The sequence below is a fragment of the Rhincodon typus genome, chromosome 11 (genome assembly GCF_021869965.1).
Source record: "Rhincodon typus isolate 14 chromosome 11, sRhiTyp1.1, whole genome shotgun sequence".
NCBI lineage: Eukaryota > Metazoa > Chordata > Chondrichthyes > Orectolobiformes > Rhincodontidae > Rhincodon > Rhincodon typus.
This window is the reverse complement of record NC_063342.1, coordinates 45,578,178-45,601,684: the sequence shown is the minus strand read 5'-3', so window position 1 is coordinate 45,601,684 and position 23,507 is coordinate 45,578,178. Positions and strand designations below refer to the sequence as shown.

Below are 23,507 nucleotides of genomic sequence, written 5' to 3'. Positions count from 1 at the left end.
TCTTAATACCCAACCTTCTCTCTCTGTTTTGTATCAGTATTTCCCATTATAAATGTGCAAATTCATGAATCGTAGTTAGCTGTAATTGTCTCTGTGTCGAACAGAAAGTTTCAACTTTCTTGTGTTCTTTTCTATTAATACTCTCTCCCTTTCTCTCCTTCAATAGGAGTCCACTTTCAAACAAATGCTAATGATCTCCACTGGGGATGCATCCGCTGCTCCCGATGTGGCCTCCTCTGCATCGGTGAGACCAAGCAGAGGCTCTGAGACCGCTTTGGAGAGCATCTGCGCTCTGTTCGTGACAAACAACAACACCTTCCGGTCGCAAACCATTTTAACTCCCCTCCCACTCCCTGGATGACATGTCCGTCCTGGGCCTCCTCCAGTGTCACAATGACGCCACCCGGAAACTGGAGGAGCAGCACATCATTTTCCACCTCGGGCGCCTATAGCCCAATGGCCTAAACGTGGATTTTACCAGTTTCAAAATCTCCCCACTCCCAGCCTCATCTCATGACCAGCCCTCCCTCTCACCCCATCTCCTTGACCTGACACAACCTGTCCATCCACCTCTCCCACCTCACTGACCAATCCCCACCACTCCCTACCTGCGCTCACCTATCACCATCCCACCTATCTTCCCCAGCCCCACCCCTCCCCTCTCTATTTATTTCCCAGCTTCGTTCCCCTCCCCATGTATGAAGAAGGGTCCTGACCCTAAACATCAACTTTCCTGCTCCTCTGATGCTGCCTGGCCTGCTGTGTTCCTCCAGCTCCACGCTGTGTTATTATCCAATGATCTCCAACTTCCATGCAAACACGTAACGACAATCCACATGTACTGATGTATTTAAGTCTTGCAATTGTCATAAATCATGACCATTCTTATTGTGTGTGAATTTTATGAAAATGCAGATGCTCAAGAAGTCCGATTTAGAAGCGCACGGATATCACAGACTGTAGGATTGGAGAAGATTATGAAAATAGGAAGAGACAAGACTATAGAGAGATTCTTTTAGAGAATTGATGAACGTTTTAAAATCCATGCTTTGCTTGATCTTTGCCACTGTAGGGCTAACGTGTGAAAGGAGACTTTCAAATGTGTAAAGGACATGGGCAGCAATGTTTTAGGTGCCCTCAAGTTTTCTGGGAGAGAATGTGGGAGGGTAAACAATAATGTATCAGAGCACTCGTATCTAGTGGTAACAAAAGCACAAAAGAAGATTTTGGCATCAGTTGATCTGAGGCAGGGGCCATGTCATGGAAGTGGAACAGGCGGCTTTTGTAATGGCAGAGATATGTGATCAGAGGCTCATCTTGCAGACAAATATAACACCAAGATTGCAAACTAGTTTTACTGTCAGTTGCCAGGCTGATGGATGAAGTCAGTAGCTAGGGTGCAGAATTTAGAGCAGCTAACACAGACAATGACTTCAGTCTTCCTAATATTTAATTGGAAGAAGTTTCTGTTCATGCAATACTTGATGTTTATTGAGCAATCTAATAATTTGGCAATGGTGGAGATGTGAAAAGAAATAGTAGTAAGGTAGAGCTGGGTGTCATCAACATTTATGTAAAATTAACACCAAATTTGCCTTTCTCTATGTTCCTTATTTTGTTGACATCGTATTTATGTTACCCCATTGGCATGAATAGGTAATCAAAACTAACATTGAAAATATGCCAAATTTGCTAGACTAAATTCTAAACAGAGTTGTTGATTTATAACTTGTAATGCAGTGTTTATTGTTGTGTTGAAAACATGGCCCACTAGATCCTTCAGATTGTTTTATTGGCTAATATTTAATTGAAAAGTATTAACAGAAAGTACTTTGTCAGTTTAATTTGATTTCAGAACCCCATTTTCATAACTGTGATTTGTTGTGAATCATGTTATACTAGCAGTATCTAAAAAGAACAGGCGTTTATTATTGCCCAGATGACTTCTCATAAAAATAAATTTCCTGTTTTTCTTAGCACTAAGCTTTCTTCATTCTCAATTTTTGACCACCATTTTGAGAATCTCCATGATAGAGGTGAACAATAAAATTCTTGGCCTCCTTGGCTCAATAACTATACACTTTCTGTGCTAGGCTAAGAATTTTAAGTAGATGATAGAAATGTGATTTTGCATATTTGGTAGAATCAGTCTTTGGTGCTCTACAAAATTGGACTATACAAAGGAGATCTGCAGTTTTTGAACAACTTCTTTTCTTGTCTTCATATGCAGTACAGTCAAACATCTTAGATCCATGAATCATTTCAGTAATATGCTCAATTGCAAAAGAGGAGATGGCCCATGAATTTCTTTCTTCACACAAGGAGATTTTCAAGATGGTGGCCACTTACATCTGCAGTGGTGAGAAACTTCTGCCCTTGTAATATTCTTACTTAATTTTTTTAACAGAACTTATTTTCCAGTAATCAAATGCAGATTAAATCTCAATAATCTTGTAATTTTATAATGTGTTAATATCATGGAGCATAATAACTATTGACCCCCTCTTTTAGCCCCGAGGGAGAGAAGAAAGATTGATCAATGCACTCCAGAAATTTTAGTATATTTCTCGTACAATGTAATTAACATAAATGAATTGTTTCAAATCATATCATTTAATCCCAGGTTTGGATATCATAAATCACTTAAACTTGAATGTCATTTTGTCATCTAACTTATTTTATTTGGCTGAAATCATTCCAGGCCTCTTTCTTTCTGTTCCTATGCCTGTTGTTATTTCTCTCCCTTCCTCATATATGTAGATTGTTCTCTATTGAGTGTTCAGTCATATCACAGACATGAGTACACAGTTAATTTGCAACATCTAGATATTTAATAAAATAGTAGAAAATTATCTGCCGAGACCTTTTTTCATACATACTTGAATAAAATCAATGGTTTGCATATTATAGATATAGAATTATATAGGAGATTAGAGAAAAAGCCCAATCCTTTTTTGAAAGAAATTGACTTCTTCAAAATGCTAAAATCAATGCCACTGATATTGTTTCATGGGGATTACGTAGAATTAATCTTGTCATTGTTACCAGTAGTTACTTACACGTATCAAATAAATTCTGTAGGTAGAATATCCTAACGATGTTTTTTGGAGACATGAAATAGTATCACAATTAATTAGTTCCTGCAATGTGCACCAAGGTTCTAGAGCAGATGCACAATCAACATCAGTGCTGGTACTTACTTCTAGTGTATCAGCTGACCAAAGCAGATTAAACTGAATTGTATACATAACTGCTGGATCATTCTAAGCATTATCAATCAATACGGCTAACCTCTCCATTCAGATGATTAACAATCTGCTTGATTTTAGTTCCTGTGATTTGATATATGGCCCTCTCAATTGTACTCTTGTCTTTTCTTCAGTCTCAAGTCTGTAGTTTCCAAGCAGTTAAAGTTTATATTTATTTCCTATCAAATAATTTCAGACAAACAAGGTTCTACATTAATTTCAAAACTTTAATAGCAAATAAATTTTATCAATGCATTTATAATGTTTGTGTTTTGAGTGCAGCAGTGTTACTTTTTTTTTACTGTTTGCATTTGTGATATTTGGGTGTTAACTCAAAGTAGCATGCTATCTCTGCACAGGTCATTGACTAACTTTTCTGAAGCTGTAAAAATGAAAATATTTTCTATTCAAATCCAGGTAACATCAATGGGAAGGGAATGACAGAGCGCATTCACAGCATCAACCTTCACAACTTCAGCAACTCTGTGCTTGAGACACTAAATGAGCAGCGAAACCGGGGCCATTTCTGCGATGTGACCGTCAGAATCCATGGCAGCATGCTCAGAGCTCATCGCTGTGTGTTGGCTGCTGGCAGTCCCTTCTTCCAAGATAAACTTCTTTTGGGCTACAGTGACATTGAGATCCCATCTGTAGTCTCAGTGCAGTCTGTTCAGAAGTTGATTGACTTCATGTACAGTGGAGTTCTCCGGGTGTCCCAAAGCGAAGCCTTACAAATCCTCACAGCAGCCAGCATACTGCAGATCAAAACAGTTATTGATGAATGCACCCGGATTGTGTCTCAAACAGTAGTGAGCAGTGGTTACTCTACAACAAGGGACTCGAACCAAGTAACACCACGAGGAACACCGGAATCTGGTTCATCCAGTCAGAGTAGTGATACTGAATCTGGCTATGTACAAGCCCACTCCCAGCGTAATGTTGAAAGAATTTATTCCTCCCTTTATGCCTGCTCTGGAATGCCAGTACAAAATGGCACAGGAGAGAGATCCCACTACAGTGCTCCAGTGATTAGCCATCACAGCACACAACTTGTTATGCAGAGAGAAGAGAATCTAACTGATCCAACATGGATAACAAGAATACAAGAACGAACGCAGCAAATGGAGAGATATCTTTCCACTCCGGAAACTACACATTGCCGCAAGCAACTGCGGCCAGTTCGTATCCAAACCATCGTGGGCAATGTTCACATCAAGCAAGAGGCTGAAGATGAATATGATTATGATTACTATGGGCAACAGAAAAGAAACACTTCAGAACAAAATGAATCTGAAGAGTGCAATGAAGATACTGACCAAGCTGAAGGTACGGAGAGTGAGCCAAAAGGAGAAAGCTTTGACTCTGGTGTTAGCTCTTCCAATGGGACTGAAACTGATCCAATTGACCAACAGTTCATTGCTGGCATAAGCAGAGTGGGACAATCAGATGCAAGACCAGCTGAGCAGAATGAGCTTCCTGCTGAAGACAGCCAGCAGCCTAGCAGTGTGAATCCTTCTTCCCCAGATAGAGTTTATGAAAATGAAATGGACACCACAGGGCCTCAAAGCAGTGATGGAAACATTGCAAATGAAAAAGAATTGCATCAAGCTGCAATGAACTCTCTGATTTCAGTGACACAAAGCACTCAGCCTCTGGCAACTACTCAGCTTTATCTGAGGCAATCAGACACGCTTGCCACCAATTTGAGAATGCCACTGACATTAACCAGCACTACTCCAGTCATTGGCACTGCTGGGAGTACATACATACCAACACTTTTTACCACTCAGAGCACTACCAGTGGCAAACTGTTTCAGTTCACCTTGCCACAACCTCTGACAAGCCAACAAACACAATTTATAACAGTTCCTCAACCCAATCTTACAAATTTTACTACACAGTTGCACCCCCAACAATCTCAGTCAACAATGCAGGGTACAAGTGGACAAACTGAAAAGAAACCCTATGAATGCACTCTTTGTAATAAAACCTTCACTGCAAAACAAAACTATGTGAAGCACATGTTTGTCCATACAGGTAAGTGAGTAAAAAGTGTGCCTATAGCTTATCATATAGTGATATCTAATTATTTTTTGAAGTAGATTACATAACTTGAGAAATATTCATGTTAGGGTATCTCCATTTATCATTTATGCTATGATGTATAATATAACTACCTCATTTTAAATACAGCAATTGCAATCATTTTAGATGTATACTGATCCAGTATTTTGAAGAATTCTACTGTAATATGTTGCCATAATAAGCATAATGTTATTCACCTCGAAACTTCTCAGTTCTTCCTCCATCCTCTGCATACTTTGGAAAAGGAACAGGTCCGTTGAGGAGGAATTTCTAGGTGGTATTTTTCAGAGGTTTGAAAAGCAGAAGTCTTATGAGAAACTGTCACCTCTCTCATTGTTCAGCCATGCATGGTGATATGGAATTATCTTTACTGTCAACAGTGGGAAACCTCCTTTGAGCGACTTTTTCTTTCTCATTTGGTAACAGTAGCTTAAGCTACTATTATTGTATTATCTCTACTTTTGTCTCAATCGAGATATAGATGTTAGTTTATGTTGTCTTGTCAAAAGATTTCATTTTTGCTGAAATAGTTTTTAAAAGGTTAAGTTTTTCAGCCCATTACAATTTTTTTCTCAAGTAAAGAATGCAAACAGTTTCATGAAGCACAGTTTCAAAAGGTGTGAATTTACTTCCCTTTATTTTCACGTTTTAAATGAAGTATTAAAAAACTTGCAGACATGGTATTGTATTTTGAAACATCTGCATTCATTAGCAATAGTGAGCTGGTTGTGCAATGCAAGTTTAAAAGGAAGCTTACAGATTACAGGTTAAGAAGGCAGTTGAACAGTAAAGGTTGAATTTGTAGAAACATTGCAAATATCCACTTAATTAACAACAGCGAAATAATGTTCCATATTGTCTTATGTTAAAGTCACAGCTTCAAATTGGTGTGCATGATGATCTCATTTTTCTGACCCCAAGATTCATATTTTTGCATATATCTGGCATATAACTTAACACCTGCCCCACCCCTTTTCACCCAGAATGTATAATACTTGCATTAGTTGTTTGGCTCAGTTTTTCATTCTATAAATGTATGCTTTACTTACCATACCTCATAATTGGGTGCAACGGAACAAGCAGGCAATACAGGTTGTGTTGCAAAATGCGGAGGAGTTTAAGAAATGTCCACCCTATGCATCAGTTGCTGATGTCATTTCAAGGATAATTACCCACACTGACCTCGGTGGTTCCTTGCCATATTGGCAGATCAGCACCTCACTTCACATGAAGTGCCCTGGAGGTCTTGCTGGACAGGGCAGTGCAGAGGTGGTACTGCCCTCTCCTCTTGACTGTCAACGGAGGCCACAACACCAGACAGTGCCAGCCTGGTCGAAGTTAAGAGCAGTCTCGGCCATGCGGGAGAAATGTCCTTTTGCCACTCCATCAGTATAAGTGCCACTGTCTTCTATCCAATATCTCAACTCACTCAATTTCTGCTACTTGACCACTTCCTACTCCGGCTCACACTCATCCATTTAAAGTGATGCATTCAGTGTTTTCCTTACTCAACTTCACCCACCAACTTGCATCTCCACTAGTCTTGCAGCCTTGTGCACTGCTTACACGCTTACTGGCTGCAGGATGAGAGCTAACGCTGGATACCTTGTAATAAGTCTCTCCTAATCCATAAAAGTCCATGCATGATCTAGAAAGCTTCAGTGAGGAGTGTAATGGGCTACTCGCCAGTCATGTGGTTGGATGCAACAATAACAACAGCAAGAAGTTTAAGACATTTCTAGATATAGAATTTCACTGGATGCAATAATTTAACTTCAGAGAAGAATGGAGACCGATTGCAGTACGTATCAGCTGCAAGATGCTTTACAGCAACTCATCCAATTACTTTAATTGTGGTTCCTGTGGCTTCAGAGGAAATGATTTTTGATTAGAAAAAATCTTCAATTTAGTATTAGTTGTCAACCGCGGCAATCTCAGAAGAATCCTCGGGGAAGCAGGCTCAAAATTTGACTTGTTTGTGAAGAGATAAATTGTATAAAGTCACAATTTACTCAGTGTTAGTCCCCTAATCTGGATAGTCGAGATTGTCTGTCAGTCTGTCAAGGTTATTGGTTCTGATAGTTTGTCTCACAAGCTACAGAGATATACATTTCAGTCTAGGATGCGAAAAGACTTAGCTTGGATGCAGTGACCTAAAACTTCCAACCATAGAGAGCCCCTTCATTTTGACCTGGAACTGTGTGATGTACCACATTGGTGTTGGTAATAGTAATAGGTGTCCAGAAGTAATGCCAAAAATTAATAGGATCACCTGTCACCTATTAAAATAAAGACCTTAGTGAAGCTGTTGCAAACCGCAGACAACTATGTGAATGTTAAAAATGTGTGCACTTCAATGTAGAGCTGAGAGTATGAGAATTCCTACCAATTGTACACTAAACCACAGAGTGCTGGCACATCTGGGACCCTTTTCTTGTGATGTTGGTTATGATTCCTATAGCTCCAAAGGAAATGATTTTTGACAACAAAAATGTCCTGAACAATTGGCTGACCTGACCTAACCTAACTTTGTACTAAATAATACATTTACCAAAAATGAGATTGTCTCAGCATGACATATCTCATTAATAACCCAGGATATGGAGTCTTGGTTTCTGATTCTGTCCTTTCGGCTTGCCATATTTACCCAAATACTGGGCAAATAACGTGTTCTAGTCCAACCTTAGTGTAGAATTGATTATTGATATTGAATCAAAATATATCTAATATATCAATCCAAAAGCTACAAATTCCTGTGCTCCCAGAAGTATAGTTCACTGAACATCATGTTCAGTAGTTCATTTGATGGGTTCTGTATCCAAAATCCCAAGACAAGGAAGGATGTTATGCTCAAGGCTTTTTAGGATGTGCAACAAATATTGGCTTTGCCAGCAAACCCACACCCCAGAAAATAATTTTAAAAAGAAAACATGTGCCTAAAGAAGCCAGCCATGGCTGCTGTTGTATATCAGTATGCAGAGTAATATTGTGATATTAACCGTTGCAGTACCAGCAAAAAAAGACAGTGGAATACTGGAACATTTTCCTTATATAGCAAGAGCAATGTAATTGAATCAGGTACATTCATGTGAGTAATATGTACAGGGTTTTGTATCCCCAGCCAAGTTTGTTCCCAGTCAAACATTTTGGCAGAATCTTTCATGTACCAACACCATTTTTAGTTTAGAGGGCTCTGCTTCAAAATACCATCCTCTGTATCACTGGTGCAGATAATCCTGTACTATGGGCACAAAGGTAAGAGTAAATGAACCCAAGAGTACAAAAGCATTATAGTGAAAAACATGCCAAGGAAATTTGGTGCTAGGATATAGCCCAACTTATACTCTGCTGCTGATGTTGAAAGCATCCTGAAAGTTGTTCCGTTGTAAGTGATGAAATTCAGCATGTCCTCACGGAAAGAAGAAATTATGCCCAGGGCCCAGCCAGACAGCCCCTTTTCTAAGGGCTGCTCCTTCACCTGACAAAGGAGCAGCGCTCTGAAAGCTTGTGATTGCAAATAAACCTGTTGGACTATAACCTGGTGTCGTATGACTTTTGATTTTGTCCACCCAGTCCAACACCGGCACCACCGCATCTTTTCTCAGGAGCTATAAGCTGCATTAAATCCAAAATACTTCAGCCATGACATTTGCCACATGTAACTGTATCATCCACAGATTCTGGAATTGTGCCCTGTGCATCATGATCTAAGTCATAAATATGTCAGGAAGAGCAAGGGTACGAACACTGATTTCTGGACACTCCTCCATAAACCTTATTTCAGTCACTACTTTTTGTTTCCTGTTGGTCAATTTTGTATCCAATTCGTTACTATGTCTTTAATTCCATGAGATGTAACTTGCTGTTGTACAGCTCAGTATTAAACATACTTTGGAAGCCCATAGATCACATCAACAGCTTTACCTTTATCAATGCAGATAATTACCTCATCAAAATCCTTGAGTATGTTCGTTCAACGCAGTTTGCCCTTCACCCGCATTTGATCAAGTGACTAATAATTTTGTCCCGACTTAATCTAAAAGCTTCCTCTTCATCAATACCATCCTAACTGATGGCAACTGTAAAATCTTGAAGGCTGATTAGTGTGCAGTGAGAGTTATCCTCCTGTGTCTCATTGTTATGGATCAGATGTTTGGCTGCCCCTATTGAAGCCAATACTAAGCTACATTTGAAATGGCAGACACAACTTGATAATTGATATGGTTACCCCACTATATACCCCTGTGTGCAAAGCCAGTGAGTGTAATTCCGACAATTTCTTGGCATACCTGCAGTGATGACCCACAACCATCTACGATACCTGCAGTTTTAATTATGGAATTTTAAAGAAGTGGTAGTAGACTAGAAATCATGTGAGGGAAAAAAAAAAGAGAAAATACTGTTGTAAAATCACGTTGATGCAACATTCAAAAAACTCACTAAAATGAGAAGAATTCATTGTAATTGTATATGATGCTGAAGTGTGGTATATTATTTTGAAGGATACAGGTATACCAGACTTCAAGCTGATAAAAAAATAAAAATCATGTGAGGAACAGGACAGGGACCTTTGAGAGTCTCTGATACTTTTTAAGATCAGAGTTTGTTGAGGAAGGTTAAATTTGTTGCAGACTCTCAAATATTATGACAAGGAAATCCTTTATGACTACTTTTGCACAAATGCTGTTTTCTACATTGGGAATTTGTTGTATCTCCAGCATCACTGCTAACACCTTTCTATGCCATGGTTTTACTGTGCTGAGTTGTCTCCTTAATGGGCCATGTTGCTTTGCAGAGAACATTTGGCATAGGCGATTTTTGGAGCTGTCTCCTTTGGTCTGTTCCCAAACAGTGCTTTGGAAGACCCTACATTGAAATGTTGGTCTTTGCTTTTCTTTCTTTAGGTGCTTATGGATTAAATTTGCCTTTACAGTTTTTGATGATGGTGTTAAATGGTGTTATTTTCATGTATGATTATCATTGATTTGTTTACACTCATTTACATAGTGAATAACCATCTCGTTTTGCTATTGAGGCATTTCACAGTTTGATGAGTATGAGATCGGAATAAATACCTGTGCAAGCCATTAATTCGGGATGTTTCAGCCATTTCAACTGTGTATATTAATGCTGTTCAGTCAAACATTCAAGTTTCAAAATTGTGTCACAGCCTACAAGTTGCAAAATTACTTTTTAAAAAAAATTGCTGTAACATGCTAAATTGAGTAAATTGGCAATTTAGACACCTGACCAGAGGTTCAGCCAATTGTAAACCCCATTGTACTGGTATTGATTTCCTTTTTTGATCTAATAGAACCAAAGACCAATATGCCAGTGCTTTTGGATTGGCTAGTGGAACAATTTTACACTCTTATTCCACACCATCCTTTTACCACACCCCCAAATACCCCAACAAGGCACTTTATGAGACGAAGTACCAATGCTGACTAAAAAATATTGTAGAAAAGATCAGTTTTATTTTTGCTGCTGAAAGAAATAACTCTCACTTTCTATAACTTGGAAACAGAATTAGAATTAAGTTTCTTGTCACATGTATCCCTTACTTGAGTACGTGAGCACAGTGAAGAGTGTGCAAAGTCGCCATTCCTGGCACTATCTTCGATACAAAAGTGCCTAGGTACAAAATTGTAGGTAAAAATTAGAAAAGTAAAGACATAAAGTTAAAAGTTCAGCATTACAGTATCTCTAAAGCAGAGAAAAAGAGGAAAGAAAAAGCAGACGGAACAAATGAGTCTGCACTGGGCTTCACCTCGCTGCCGGGGGTCCGCGCCTGGGCTTCACCTCGAGTCAACTCACCACCACCGATGCTGTCCGAGGACAGGAGGTAAATAGAAAGGGAAAAAATTCATGAAAAGAGGAAAAGAAAGAAATGGACAGAGCCGAAGAGCTCCAGTTCAGGAGCCCCACTCCACTGCCATAAATACAAGCAAGCGTCTCTCTGTATCTTAAAGTGCAATATGAAAAACTGTGCTAGCTAAAGCCTTTGGAATTAACTAACTTTTGTTGTCTTTGTTGTTAACTGTTCCATAGGAGAGAAGCCACATCAGTGCAGCATTTGTTGGCGATCTTTTTCACTGAAGGATTATTTGATTAAACACATGGTAACACACACTGGTGTGAGAGCCTATCAGTGTAATATCTGCAACAAGCGATTCACCCAAAAGAGCTCCCTCAATGTTCATATGCGACTTCACCGTGGTGAAAAATCCTACGAGTGCTACATCTGCAAAAAGAAGTTCTCCCACAAGACCCTACTGGAGAGGCACATGGCACTCCATGGCACTGGTTGCTCTGAGGTGACTACATATGTCTGTTCTGTCTGCCCAGCCAAGTTCGACCAAATCGAACAGTTCAACGACCATATGAGAATGCACGTTTCTGATGGTTAAGGAACTATGCTAAGAACAAATTTGGAATTAATTTAAACAAAATGAAAATTTTAAAACAAAAAGAGCTGGCACATTATTACCAGCAGCAAGATGTTCAAGAATTCTTCAGGATGGTGGCCTTAATGCCTGTTATTGTGTGTGCTCCACTGGCTGGATGACCACTACAGGCCTCAAGATTTTTTCCTCTCATTCAGCTCTCATTTATTGCTAGCGTGTTGAACACTACAAAGGCCTACTATCTCTACAGATCTAATCCAGTGTTGCATTATCTAAGGTGGAAATTTTCTTTGAGATCATTACACAGCATGAAGTCGAGTAAACTGTGGTATGCAACATCTTTTGAAGTACAATACTTGGTATGTATTGACATTTCTGTGTTAAGATGGTCACAAAATTTGCCTTTAACGGAGATGACTTTGTATGTATAGTGGTTGTAATGACACTGGCAGATATTTATTATTTACCTGCTGTGGACAGGTCACTTACACAGAGGGGTTTCATTTTGAATATTAAAAAGGTTTAATATATAATGCAGCATCCGTGCAACTGCAGTTAGGTACAAAAATTTATTTCTCAAATGTGCAAACAACTCATTGTTATTGAAATATGAGGAAAAGCGCAGTGAGTTTTTTTTCTAATTGCAGATGGTTTCGATAAAGTTTACTACATGGATGTGCATTTTTTTTTACAACAGTATTTGAGCAGAGGTGAGGCTTTTTGGAACTTTTGCGTACACTGCCACTAATATTCAGAAGACTGTTAAGGTTGTAAGATCTCTTCCAGACATTAGATGAGCTGAATTGAAGGAACTTTTCTCCCCCCACAATGTGTAGTTGATCACATTCAAAATTAGCATATAATCAACGTGGTCTGTTTGACATGCTGTCTTTTTGATTGCTGCTCCTTTTTTGTCTTTTATTTTATCTTCAGATTGTCAATGATGAGTAATTCAATCAATATTACAATATTTTGATTAATTTTTTTGTTGCCATAGACATAATTAGAGTTTCATAGTGTATCTATTGCAGTGCTGTAAATCAGGCAGTCAGTCATTATAATGAATATGAAGTAGAGAACAGCTTCAGTTGTGCACTATGAATAAGATTTTGAGAGCAGAGGGTCTTGATCAGTGCAATTACATATTTCCTCAGATGTCTTGTTCAAATTGCTTGTTCTTACTTATTCTTTCTTTAAAAATTGAACAACTGTAGAGGAAAGTGCAAAGGTTTTTATTAATGTATCTGTACAAAACAGATACAAATACTTGAAATTTTCATATGCGCACAATTTTAGCTGGGAATAAACAATATACTGCATATGCTAGCTTTAAATCATTACCATATGCGTAGCATTTTATAGAACCCAGAAACTAAATTGAATGCATCACAAAGTGCTTTTAAGCTTGTTTTGCCCTTCTTAAATTCTGCAGATGACCAGGCCTCAAACATATCACCGATAGTAATACAAGGTTTTGCTTCTTTTGGGGTATATTAGGATCAAATGCTTAGAGCAACTAAGATATGTACCTATCTGACTGCAAATTTATTTGTAGGCAAGTTTTTTTGGCCAACTTTTACATTGTACATTTTCTATTAACCACTCTATTATTTTCATGGCAGTATGTTAGTCTGGTCTGTACTCCAGCAGTTTTACTTGCAAGTTGTTGCACACGGTTACCCTACTTCTACGTCTACATGGTGAAATATACTTCCTATTATACCTTCTTGTATAATATGCATGCAAAAACATCATTCTACTTGCTAAGTGGTCCAGTCTTACATATTACATTTGATGTCTGTAATACAGCCTGTTTAGCAAGTCCTCACCCTATTAAATCAGAGGTGATCACAATTCCATATGCTGATGCACACAAATTTTTCAAGTTATGCACCACACAAAACTTGCTACATTTATTCATTTTTGCGATAAGTTGATGAATAGACAGAGTCTTTCATTTAATTGCTTGTCTCCCATAATGCGTTTTGATAATCTTGCATCTTAATTTTCACATTTTACTTTTCTTTGCCCTTCTTTAGTTTGATTTCTAACCATAGGAATTATTTTCTCGCACTCTATAAGAGAGAATGAGAGTCTACAATTCATCTATCTCTTTTAAAACCCTTCATATGATTGGTTTATTCTGAATAATTTTTGACCATGAGTGCTGACAATCTTAGAAAGTAACTTCGCTTGTGGTGGCAGAGTTATTAAATCTGTCTCTGCAGATGAGCTGAATTAAATAATAGGACTGTAATTAAATAATGAATGGTGCATCCAAGGTTAATGATTCTCTCTCCTAATGTCAGTTTAGTTCCCTGTCATTATAGGGTTGTCTATTCCTCCCAAATCAGTTCCACCAATTACACTACCAACACTTTAACTAAAATGAGCTGTTAATTTTTTAAAATCATATAGGAAATAAACTAATAGTGGTGACTGCACTCCCTTTTTAATGTCTTTGGTTGGTAAATGCCCACGTAAAAAAAGTAGTGTACACTTTTGTTTGTTTTTCTATGGCACTTTTTTAGCTGCTTCACATCTACATGTTTTAACAATGTAATACAGACAATATTTCATTAAATATAATGGACATTTCATTTGATTATGGATAAATCATGAACATAGAGATTGTGATTATCAATATTATATTAATTGTTTGGTTGCTATAGTACACTGGATATATGCTGTTCTCTTTTAAAATTAGTGTAGACATCAAGCTTAAATTGTTAGGAAAAGTAGAAAATAGCTTGGTCAACATATATTTGAAAATCTTTCTGCTAATGTAATAATTCACTTTCAGTATTTTGACTGACTGACAATGAAACTCTACGAAAAATATGGCAACAATTTTAGTTAACCTTTTTGGAGACAAATAAGTCCCGTTGGCTTAACATTATGGAGTACAGATTTAGATCTTGAGATTTTAAGGTGCAAATATGAAAGGAAGGGTGGTTGGCTTTACGCTAGGCATTAGCCACAACAAGTGGAAGCCTCTCAAATGATATAAGGCTATTTTACTGGAATAGTGTCCTGTGGAAGGAATATTTAACCAAGCTTAACTTTGCAATGCAGTATTTGTTTATACAATAGTACACATTTACATTTTATTACAGAATAGATCTGCCTTGCAATATTAAATGCAGTCACTTTGAATCACTTGCTTATCACCAGCCCGCTGCATTCACAGTGTCTCTTGGTTTCCATAGTATTTGTCCTTTTTATTCGGTGAGCCCATCAGTCAGACATAGGAATGTGTACTAACAAGACAGTATTAGATTATTGAAGTTCAATAGTTAAGAAATTGTGAAATGTAGAATTTGGTCTTCTGTATGCACAACCCACTGTGTACTTATGGCACACTCAAATACCTTCTTGGGTATTTCACTCTATATTTTTGGAAGCTTAAAATTGTGAACCTTGGGGGCAATGAATACAAGTCAAAAAATCAACATGCATTTTAATAATTGTAACCAACTAGTCATCCTTATTCTTGATATGGTTTGTTGCATGATTTATTGGCATATTTTGTATCATCACTCTATTATGGAAATTATATTTTATCTCCCTTGTTTTGGGTGATACATATAAGTTTACATTGTTTACCTTGGCAACTAACCTGAACATTTGTGGAATCATGTGGTTTAGAATTTTTTTACAACTTCACATTTGAAAACTACTGGACAATTTTTAGTTTGTTTGAGCTACCTATTGAGGATATGTCATGAGCAATGTGGATTAGTGCCTTTAAATAATATATCAGAACATGATTTTCAGCCTGTGTTAAATGCGAACAATCCTGCAAACCCCCATTTTATGCAGGAAAATTGTGGGCTTTCTTTTGAAGGTATTGGTAGATCTAGATGTCTTTAAAGGTGAGGAGTAGCTTGTGGGATAGCGTTAAAACTTGCTAGGTTGTGGAGCAATGTTGTTCAGGTTTGCATCTAAAGATTCACACACCCAGTGATATTTTTGGATTCTCTGTTAAAATCTGAGAAAATAGCAAACAAAACTAGAACAAACATCTTTTGAAGAAGGGGAGAAAAATAAAAGTTAATAATAATGCCCCTGAACTTATTGACAAAAGATAATTCTACTAGATTTTTAATACTACTTAGCCTGAGAATTTGACTCTGAAAACTTACAACAGTAGGTGTTTTAAACATTGTGTAAAAACTCCTGTTTATTCATATTGACTGATTAATATTCAACTTAAAGTTACTTAAACTGAAAGACAAATGCCTTCTGAAAATATTGATTTATGTAATAGAGAGAGCTCTACAGTCACAACTTTAAAGAACAAAGTGTGCATAATTAATTACAAACCAGAGAACAATTTATAGCAGACCTGGTATACCTTTAAAGTTGGTGTATTCAAAATAATATTTCAGCCCCAAAATTATAGGAATAAAGAACTACACTGCCAATAATGAGCTTCCCATAGGTTAGTATTTTACAAATAAACTCCCATTGCTAGTTTATGAACTTTGATTGTTTCATCAATATAGAGCTATAGTTTATATAGTGATTTCCAATCTCCCTCTGTCTCTCACCCTTCTCCTGGCCTTCCCTTCTGATACACTTGCTTTCTTCTACAGTGTAAAACCCATCACATTTCCACCTCTCTCTTCAGATCTGAAAATGTCATGTTGTACTCAAACATTAATTTTCTTTCTTGCTCCACAGATGGTGCCAGACCGATTGAGTTTCTCCAGAACATTGCTTTTATTTCAGATTTCCAGCATTGGCAGTATTTTTAAGTTAGTTTACTGGAAATAAAATTCATAGCTAATTTATTCAGTTTTAAAATTTAAAACTTTAACAATCTGACCTTTCAAATAAAATTGCATGTTCCCCTAATCCCTTGCTGCAGAATTTGTGTTGTGATCATACAATAGTCAACTAACATGTAAATCATGGTCACATAAATTCATTCCTGCCTTAATTTGATTTTAATTTTATCACTTAACAGAATTAAAGATTTTAATATAGCCATTTCACAGTTACACAGGAACAGAGATAATTGTGAGGGGAGAAAAGGGCCTGTACAGCATTAATTTTGTTTAAAGAACTAGTAGGAGTGCCTCTTTCGATGCTCAACAGCAAGTGGGTTGTACACAGAAGATTAAACAAATTAAAGTGTGCAATCAGTTTGTGCCAGTGGAATAGTCCATTGATACTACATTTAATCAATTAGACACCTTTTTTCTTAACATGTAAATAGAAGATATGGGTCAATATAAAAACAACTTTGGTAAAGATCCAGTACTTTGTATTTTAAGGTTTTTTTTTCATTTAATCTGTACGCCTATGTGGTTGTGCATTCTTTCAACTTTTAAATCATGTTTCCGTTATGATTCTTTGCTTCATTTAGAATTTGTTAGTATAATTTTCGAGGGTACAGTTCTTTTTTTTTAATGGAGCAGGAAACAAAAGCATTTTTGTAGCCTTTTAACTATTGTATTTAAAGCTACAATTTGAATTGAAATTTTAACTATTTTTCTTTCAACATAGCTAAAATGTAGTGAACGAATTTCAGAATTGAATTAGAAAGACTTGTACCAAGTAAATTTTACCAGTCTCTATATCTCAGTTTTAGCCCAGAACTACAGGTTATCCTTTTAAATAAAATATAACATCTGGAACCTTAGAAGCTTGAAAAAAACATGAAGCACTGCTAGGTTGTCGGTAGTGTTATAAATTGTTTTTGTTTTATAAATCTCGTAGCTTTAAGGTTCGTTTCATTCGGACGCAAATAAAACCTAGTCAGCATCGGCAGTAGTACACTCCTGTTGTATTCCACAATTCTATACTTTGATTTGTAAAATTTATAATGATCCTACTCTCTGGATGCCAGTGTAAGATTTTAAGTGTCCAAGTGGTAATACATTATTTTGTTGCTGTCTTGTAAAGTCAGCACAACCCTAAGTGTGCAAGTTAATGGTGGTGTTATGCACTGAGATAACTGCACTGCATGTAAGGTTTCCACTACTGACCAGAATTCACACTTAAACATTTGCACACATAAGGGCTAATTTTTTTTTCTTGTGAGGGACGGGAGGGAGTTATTGCATTTGAATAGAACCAAACCAGTGTTAGTGTCACATCGAGTCAATGCTCAAAGGTAGTCACCTAAACTAAAATTGAACCCACAGGTGGGAACACTAGTACAGGATACTAGCTGGTAACACATTATTTGATATGACACTAATTCAGCACTTTGCTTTCCCTGTAAATGAACACTAACCCAAAAATTTAAATCGGTTAACATTTGTGACAAATCTATTGAATTTATTATGCCTTGACATCTGCATTTTTGGGTTTATTGTTTCTGGGAGTTACTTGGATTAAAAAAGTAGAATTTATAGGGAAAAATAATAAGATGTCGTCTTTCTACCGAAATGCAGCTATTGTATCCAGACTATTCAAAATCAGTTTTCCTTTTCATTTTTTTTTCTCTGAGGCTTTGGTACCATGCACTTTTTACTTAGGGATAAAGTATAATGTCTTCTGTGTATAGGCTGCTAGAAAGGTTGTCTACATGTTATTATATGTGAAAATTCATTGGATTTTACCTTAGTTAAATTGAGTCAGAGAATCAGGAATTTGTGAAAAAAGCAGGCTAGAACATAAATGTCCACAATGAATGAACCGTTAGACCATTAAGGCTTCCTGGCTGTTGGTCTGTCTCTCTGGATTTGGAACTTGTGACCTAGGACCAAGTCACCTACAGCTTACAGCATTTATTGCATTATTGGTGCACAGTTCTCATTCAGTTGCAGGGAAGAGCTAATGGAGAAATCACACATATTGGAATAAATTAGCTCTAAAACTCAGTCTGTGTCTTAAATCGAGAAATTGATTAGTTTAAATGTGCTGGCATCTATAATTTCTCCATGTTTCTGCAGTACCTTACCTGCTTCAAATTTTATCTGACCCTGTAGCAGACTATGGATGTATTGCAATGGGTGGCACCAGTTTATGTAACAATTAATTTTCTCTTTATTAATCTATCACTCGAATGGTTTTATCTCAATTTCAAAAAAAATTAGGTATTAATGACTTAAAAATGCAGATGTCCATTTGCAGCCTTTGCCAAAATATGATTTGTTTCAAAAGTAGAATCTGATTGCCTTAAGACACTTAAGCAACAGCCAACCATTATGTTGGAAAATCAGACAGTAGCATAGTTTTCCCTAAGTACAGTATATCAGATTCATAGTTTACTATTGTGCACCTTCTTTCTACTATGTTAGCCCAACACTGTCATTGATAATTATTTTATTTGTTTTAATGTGACTACTGTAGACCAAAAAAAAATTAAATTTCACTATTTACCCAATCTTATTCCATTTAATTTATTTTACAACTCATGTTGGGAAAAGCATAAAGTAACTTTAAAAGATGACCTGAAAGCATCATTAAAAAAGTGAAAACTTTTGAGACTGCAGTTGCAAAAATATGAAAGAAGATAGGTTTGGTTGCTCACAGATTATTGTAGATTAGTGGGTGAAACCATTTCTTGACCTATATCTTACATTCTCACTCTTTTCCTTGCAGCTACTGTTTCTTTCTTTTTTATATAATCTGCTTTTTTTTATTTTTGTAAGCAGTTTATCTCCATTTAAGATGAAAATTTATCACAGATTGTGTATTTTTTGTTTTGTTATGGAAAGCACTGGACAAGTTTGACATCTCCTTTAATAATGGGTGATGTACAATGATTTTGATTGCTTGCTGAATGTTTTTTATTCCTAATTATAAAACACTAGGATGGTTTTGCATCTTCCATATTTTATGCAAAAACATGTATGTGCCCTATACTTAAAAGAAGCTCTAGATGGCATTTTCTATGTTTTGTGGAGAATAATCCTTTTGAATGGTAGGAAAATATTTTTTGTTGTGTACTATTTTATATTTTTAAAATGATACATTTATTGGTATAAGACTGTTTTGGTGAAGGAATTAAATGAAAACAAAGTCTGCCCTTAAGAATGCTGCAGTAACCTGTTTTGAAACTAATTATTGATGTGTGTTCAATTGGTTTTGTCTGTTTATTGTTACAACAGTTTGTATTTACTGCTGTTCCTCTGATGATTAATTAGGGGTTTTTAAGGGCGTTTTTGATTTGTCAAACACACTGGATTGTGAGTCTTTTGTAACGTGTAGGACTATTTTTGTGATAGAAAAAGCAGCACTGTCTAAACTGTTCCTTTTGACTGCCAATGCCCTTGAATATAAAATAATGGATTAAAACTGGGCAGAGTATTGAAAGGGACAAACTGGAGATATTTAATGCACACCAATATAGGAAGACTAATGCCCATTGTTAGTGGCACATCTTCTATTTTAAGTTTTTACTTGCTTCACCTGAGCACTGACATAAGGATTTTAGTTGGTTTTCCTTGTTTGGGTCAGAAAGATCTACATACATTATGAAATATACCCTTCAAAAGAATGATATCATGAATTCTGCATACCATTGTACATCTTCACATTTTACAGATTTATACAAAGTTGAATCTTATGATGAAATGCAGATAGTAATGCACCTAAAGACATCGAAAAGTGATACCTACACTGAATGGAATATGCCCTTTCCTGCTTGAGCTTGATTGTGTCGTAAGACGGGTGCCTATAATTCTCTAAGAATTCTGGTCCAAGATAATTGTTCTTCCCTGAGTATTCAGTATTGCACATATGCCTTTCTGCTTCTATAACATACACATTAAGTCTATGTGCCTTCTGTTTTTATTTCTATTATATTGACATTTGAATGGTGAAAAATCAGAATAAGAGCTTTTAAACCATTCCAAATAAAGGTTTGTCTTGTTCTAGAGCCCAGCCTTCTTCCAACAAACAGCGTTCAGACTTAGAAAAATATCATTATAATATGAGCACTGAATTGTAGATTTTTGTTGCTTCTGCAATTTTATAAAAGAGTCTATATAAATTTAGATTCCACTGTGATTTTAATGTCCAAAGTTATAGTTTATACTTTTTCATGTATTGGAAGTGTGCTTTTTAATGAATATAAATATTACCTTGTTTAATGGAATGATATAACACACTGAACCTATTTTTGTTGACAATTCTATTGAATGAATTAAAGTGCATTTTACTTCTGAATTTCTATGGTAGAACATCCATGTTGCCTTTGGTATACACTTGCAGCTATTCACTTTGAAAACTGAACAACAGTAAAAACAGTTTGCAAGTGTAGTAAACATACTGTATTTGGGAATTCTCTGGGCTAATAGATTACGAGAGTAGCATCGGCATCATATAAAGTAATATTCTTAGTCGTCATAAGAGTGCCTGCTCTATATTCATTATCATGTTGATCTTCCTAAAAAACACAAAATGTCTGTAGAAGTCAAGTAGCACAAAATTCTATAGATATTGTGCTTAATGCACTAGTCAATTATTTGTAGGCCAAAAGTACAATCGTACAAAAAATTGTAACTTTCACATGTTTTGCACATGCTTCTAGTTCACTAGTTGAGTATATTCCTAGTCAACTTGGCTATAATTGGTTACCACCCAAAAAGAACATAGTTTTGTTTTGAATCATAGCACCTTGGATTGAACTATCATCAGTCTGTACCTTTCAAGCCATCTTCTCATTTGCAAATAGGTATTTAGATAAAATAGAAAATAGAGAGTTTGGCCTAAAATGTATGTTTCTGATGAAGCTCAAAAGATGAATTGTGTACTGGCAGAGCATTTATTAAATGTGTTAATTTATTCTAACAGTGTATAATATGGTACTTCACAATGATTCTGTAATGTCTACTCTATCAAATACAAATGTGCACCAAATCAATTCTGCTTTGCAACTTAAGTAGGAACAATTCAAAATGGAACATATATAAAGAAGTGCTGTTTATTACTTTGAAAGGAAAATTGAAATCATTTCCTTGAAAAGAATAAACATTCCTCCTACATATTTTGTACCTTGCACTTGGATTCTTAGTCTATCACTTTTATGCCAAATAAAATAATGGATAACTTTGTGAAGTCTTTATTGATCTGTACAGCCTTATCCTGTGAGCCCAGTGCATTTGATCAAAGAAGGTCCATTTTCTCACACTGTCTGCTATATCTGTAAAGAACAGTCTTAAATTTGAGGAAACCCTATGATTTAATTCAAAGCTATGTATGACAGGGTAGGTTTACTCTTTGCCAAAGTCTCCTAGGAGGATGCTTATTAAATATTTCCAGTGTCAGTGCTGCTACAATGTATGAGAAATGAGACTCTTATGTCAGTACAAATTTGCAGTGGTCTGTGCTGAAGGAGATTAGTTAAACCATGCAGTGGTCATTTCAATGTTCGCTTGTCATGGTTGAGCCATCTTGGTACAACAGGTGAAAACTAGCGTTTTGGGTTTTTTCAAACAGTTGAATAAACTTGTCTTGGTGTAAGGGATCACTTTAGAAATGTTGGCTTGTTATATTTCCAAAAAATTAGATTGTGAAGCACCTTATGCTTGTTGACTAATTTTGTAGAGGTCAACAGTTTACTGTTTCTGTTCTGCACCTTACCTGTGGTACGGAACACGTACCCTATTTTCCCTTTTATAGCATCCTGCCTTTTTTGCCTTGTGTATGAACCCTTTATCTAATATTAAGGGATTTGTTAATTCACATTAAGGGTCAAATGAGAAATTTACAAAGCTACCCTGGGTATAGTGCTTAAATCAGGTTTAAGCCTGTTTCTTCTTCCCTCTGAATACAAATGTGTGTATTAACACACAAGAAGGGGAGTTTAGCATGCAACAAAAGTGAAATATCTCTAATTGAAAAGTAAATTTTAAAAAGCGAGTTAGCACAAGGCTTTCATTGCAATTGAATTCTATTTGTATTTTTGACGATTTCTTAGTTTTAATCGGGAAACTTAAAATTACCCTTGACTTAATGCATGGAATAAAATATCAGTTTCTCAAAGTAACATGAAACAAAAGGGGTTCAAAACTAGCAAGCACTAAATTGCCATGTTATTACTTCTGAGGTGGCTTTTTGGCCTTTTCAGTTGACCCTCCAAACAACAGGCTAGCATTTTTGAGGTGATCTCCAACTTTTCCCCCATTTACTATAGTACAGTATGTTGGTATAAATTCAAGTACAATTTTCAAGTGCTTTAAATCCTGCCAGATTTATTAAAGCAACCGTATCCTAACTTGCCATTTATTAGACTGTATTTCTCATGTATTACCTGTGACATGTGTATTGTTAACTAGCTGTATGCTTCATTATGTTATTGTGACATTTGAATACTGTGAAGTTTTATCTGCATACTTACTTTATACTGAAGTATTAAGCCTTAAATTTGTTCGTGTGAAAGAATAATTGACATTCTGGGGATGAAGATTTCTTTTTTTAATGTTACCAGCACTTTTTTGTAAGTTTCACTTTCCAAGTTATTGTAAAGTTCACGCTGTAGTGAAGTTTGAACATGAAGGAATAAAAACTCTAGTACTTTCCTGTACTGAAAAGGTGTATTTACTGTTTATTTTTATTTTGATCATTGTTGTGTAAATTATCATCGACTTGTTTTAATAATTCAGGATCTCTTATAGCTGTGAAACACATTTTCTTTAACTCTTCAGAATATCTTTGTATATGTCATAACTGCACAAATCATGCCATTCTTAGAATCTTACACCATGGAAGGCAGCCTTGTAATAATTTGTGTGCGCGCTGGATCTTCACAAAATAAACTTGTCCAATATAATCCCACACCCCTGATTTTTCCTTTCGATCCTGC

At 36.2% G+C, this 23,507-nt stretch overlaps 1 protein-coding gene across 5 annotated transcripts in view; it reads left to right on the top strand.

The window, feature by feature from the left end:
* Window positions 1-23,226, top strand: part of LOC109915223 (zinc finger and BTB domain-containing protein 20-like) — a 282,481-nt gene extending 259,255 nt beyond the window's left edge. For 3 of the 5 annotated variants that reach the window (XM_048602873.1, XM_048602872.1, XM_048602871.1), the window contains 3 exons: window positions 2,231-2,359; window positions 3,666-5,285; window positions 11,385-23,226. In XM_048602873.1, coding sequence (XP_048458830.1) covers window positions 2,293-2,359; window positions 3,666-5,285; window positions 11,385-11,743 — 2,046 coding nt within the window. In that variant the 5' untranslated portion in view covers window positions 2,231-2,292 and the 3' untranslated portion in view covers window positions 11,744-23,226. Of the gene's footprint in view, window positions 1-180; window positions 245-2,230; window positions 2,360-3,665; window positions 5,286-11,384 lie in introns of those variants that run through there. The other 2 variants (XM_020514840.2, XM_048602874.1) reach the window with 2 other exon arrangements.
* Window positions 23,227-23,507: the final 281 nt, after the last annotated feature.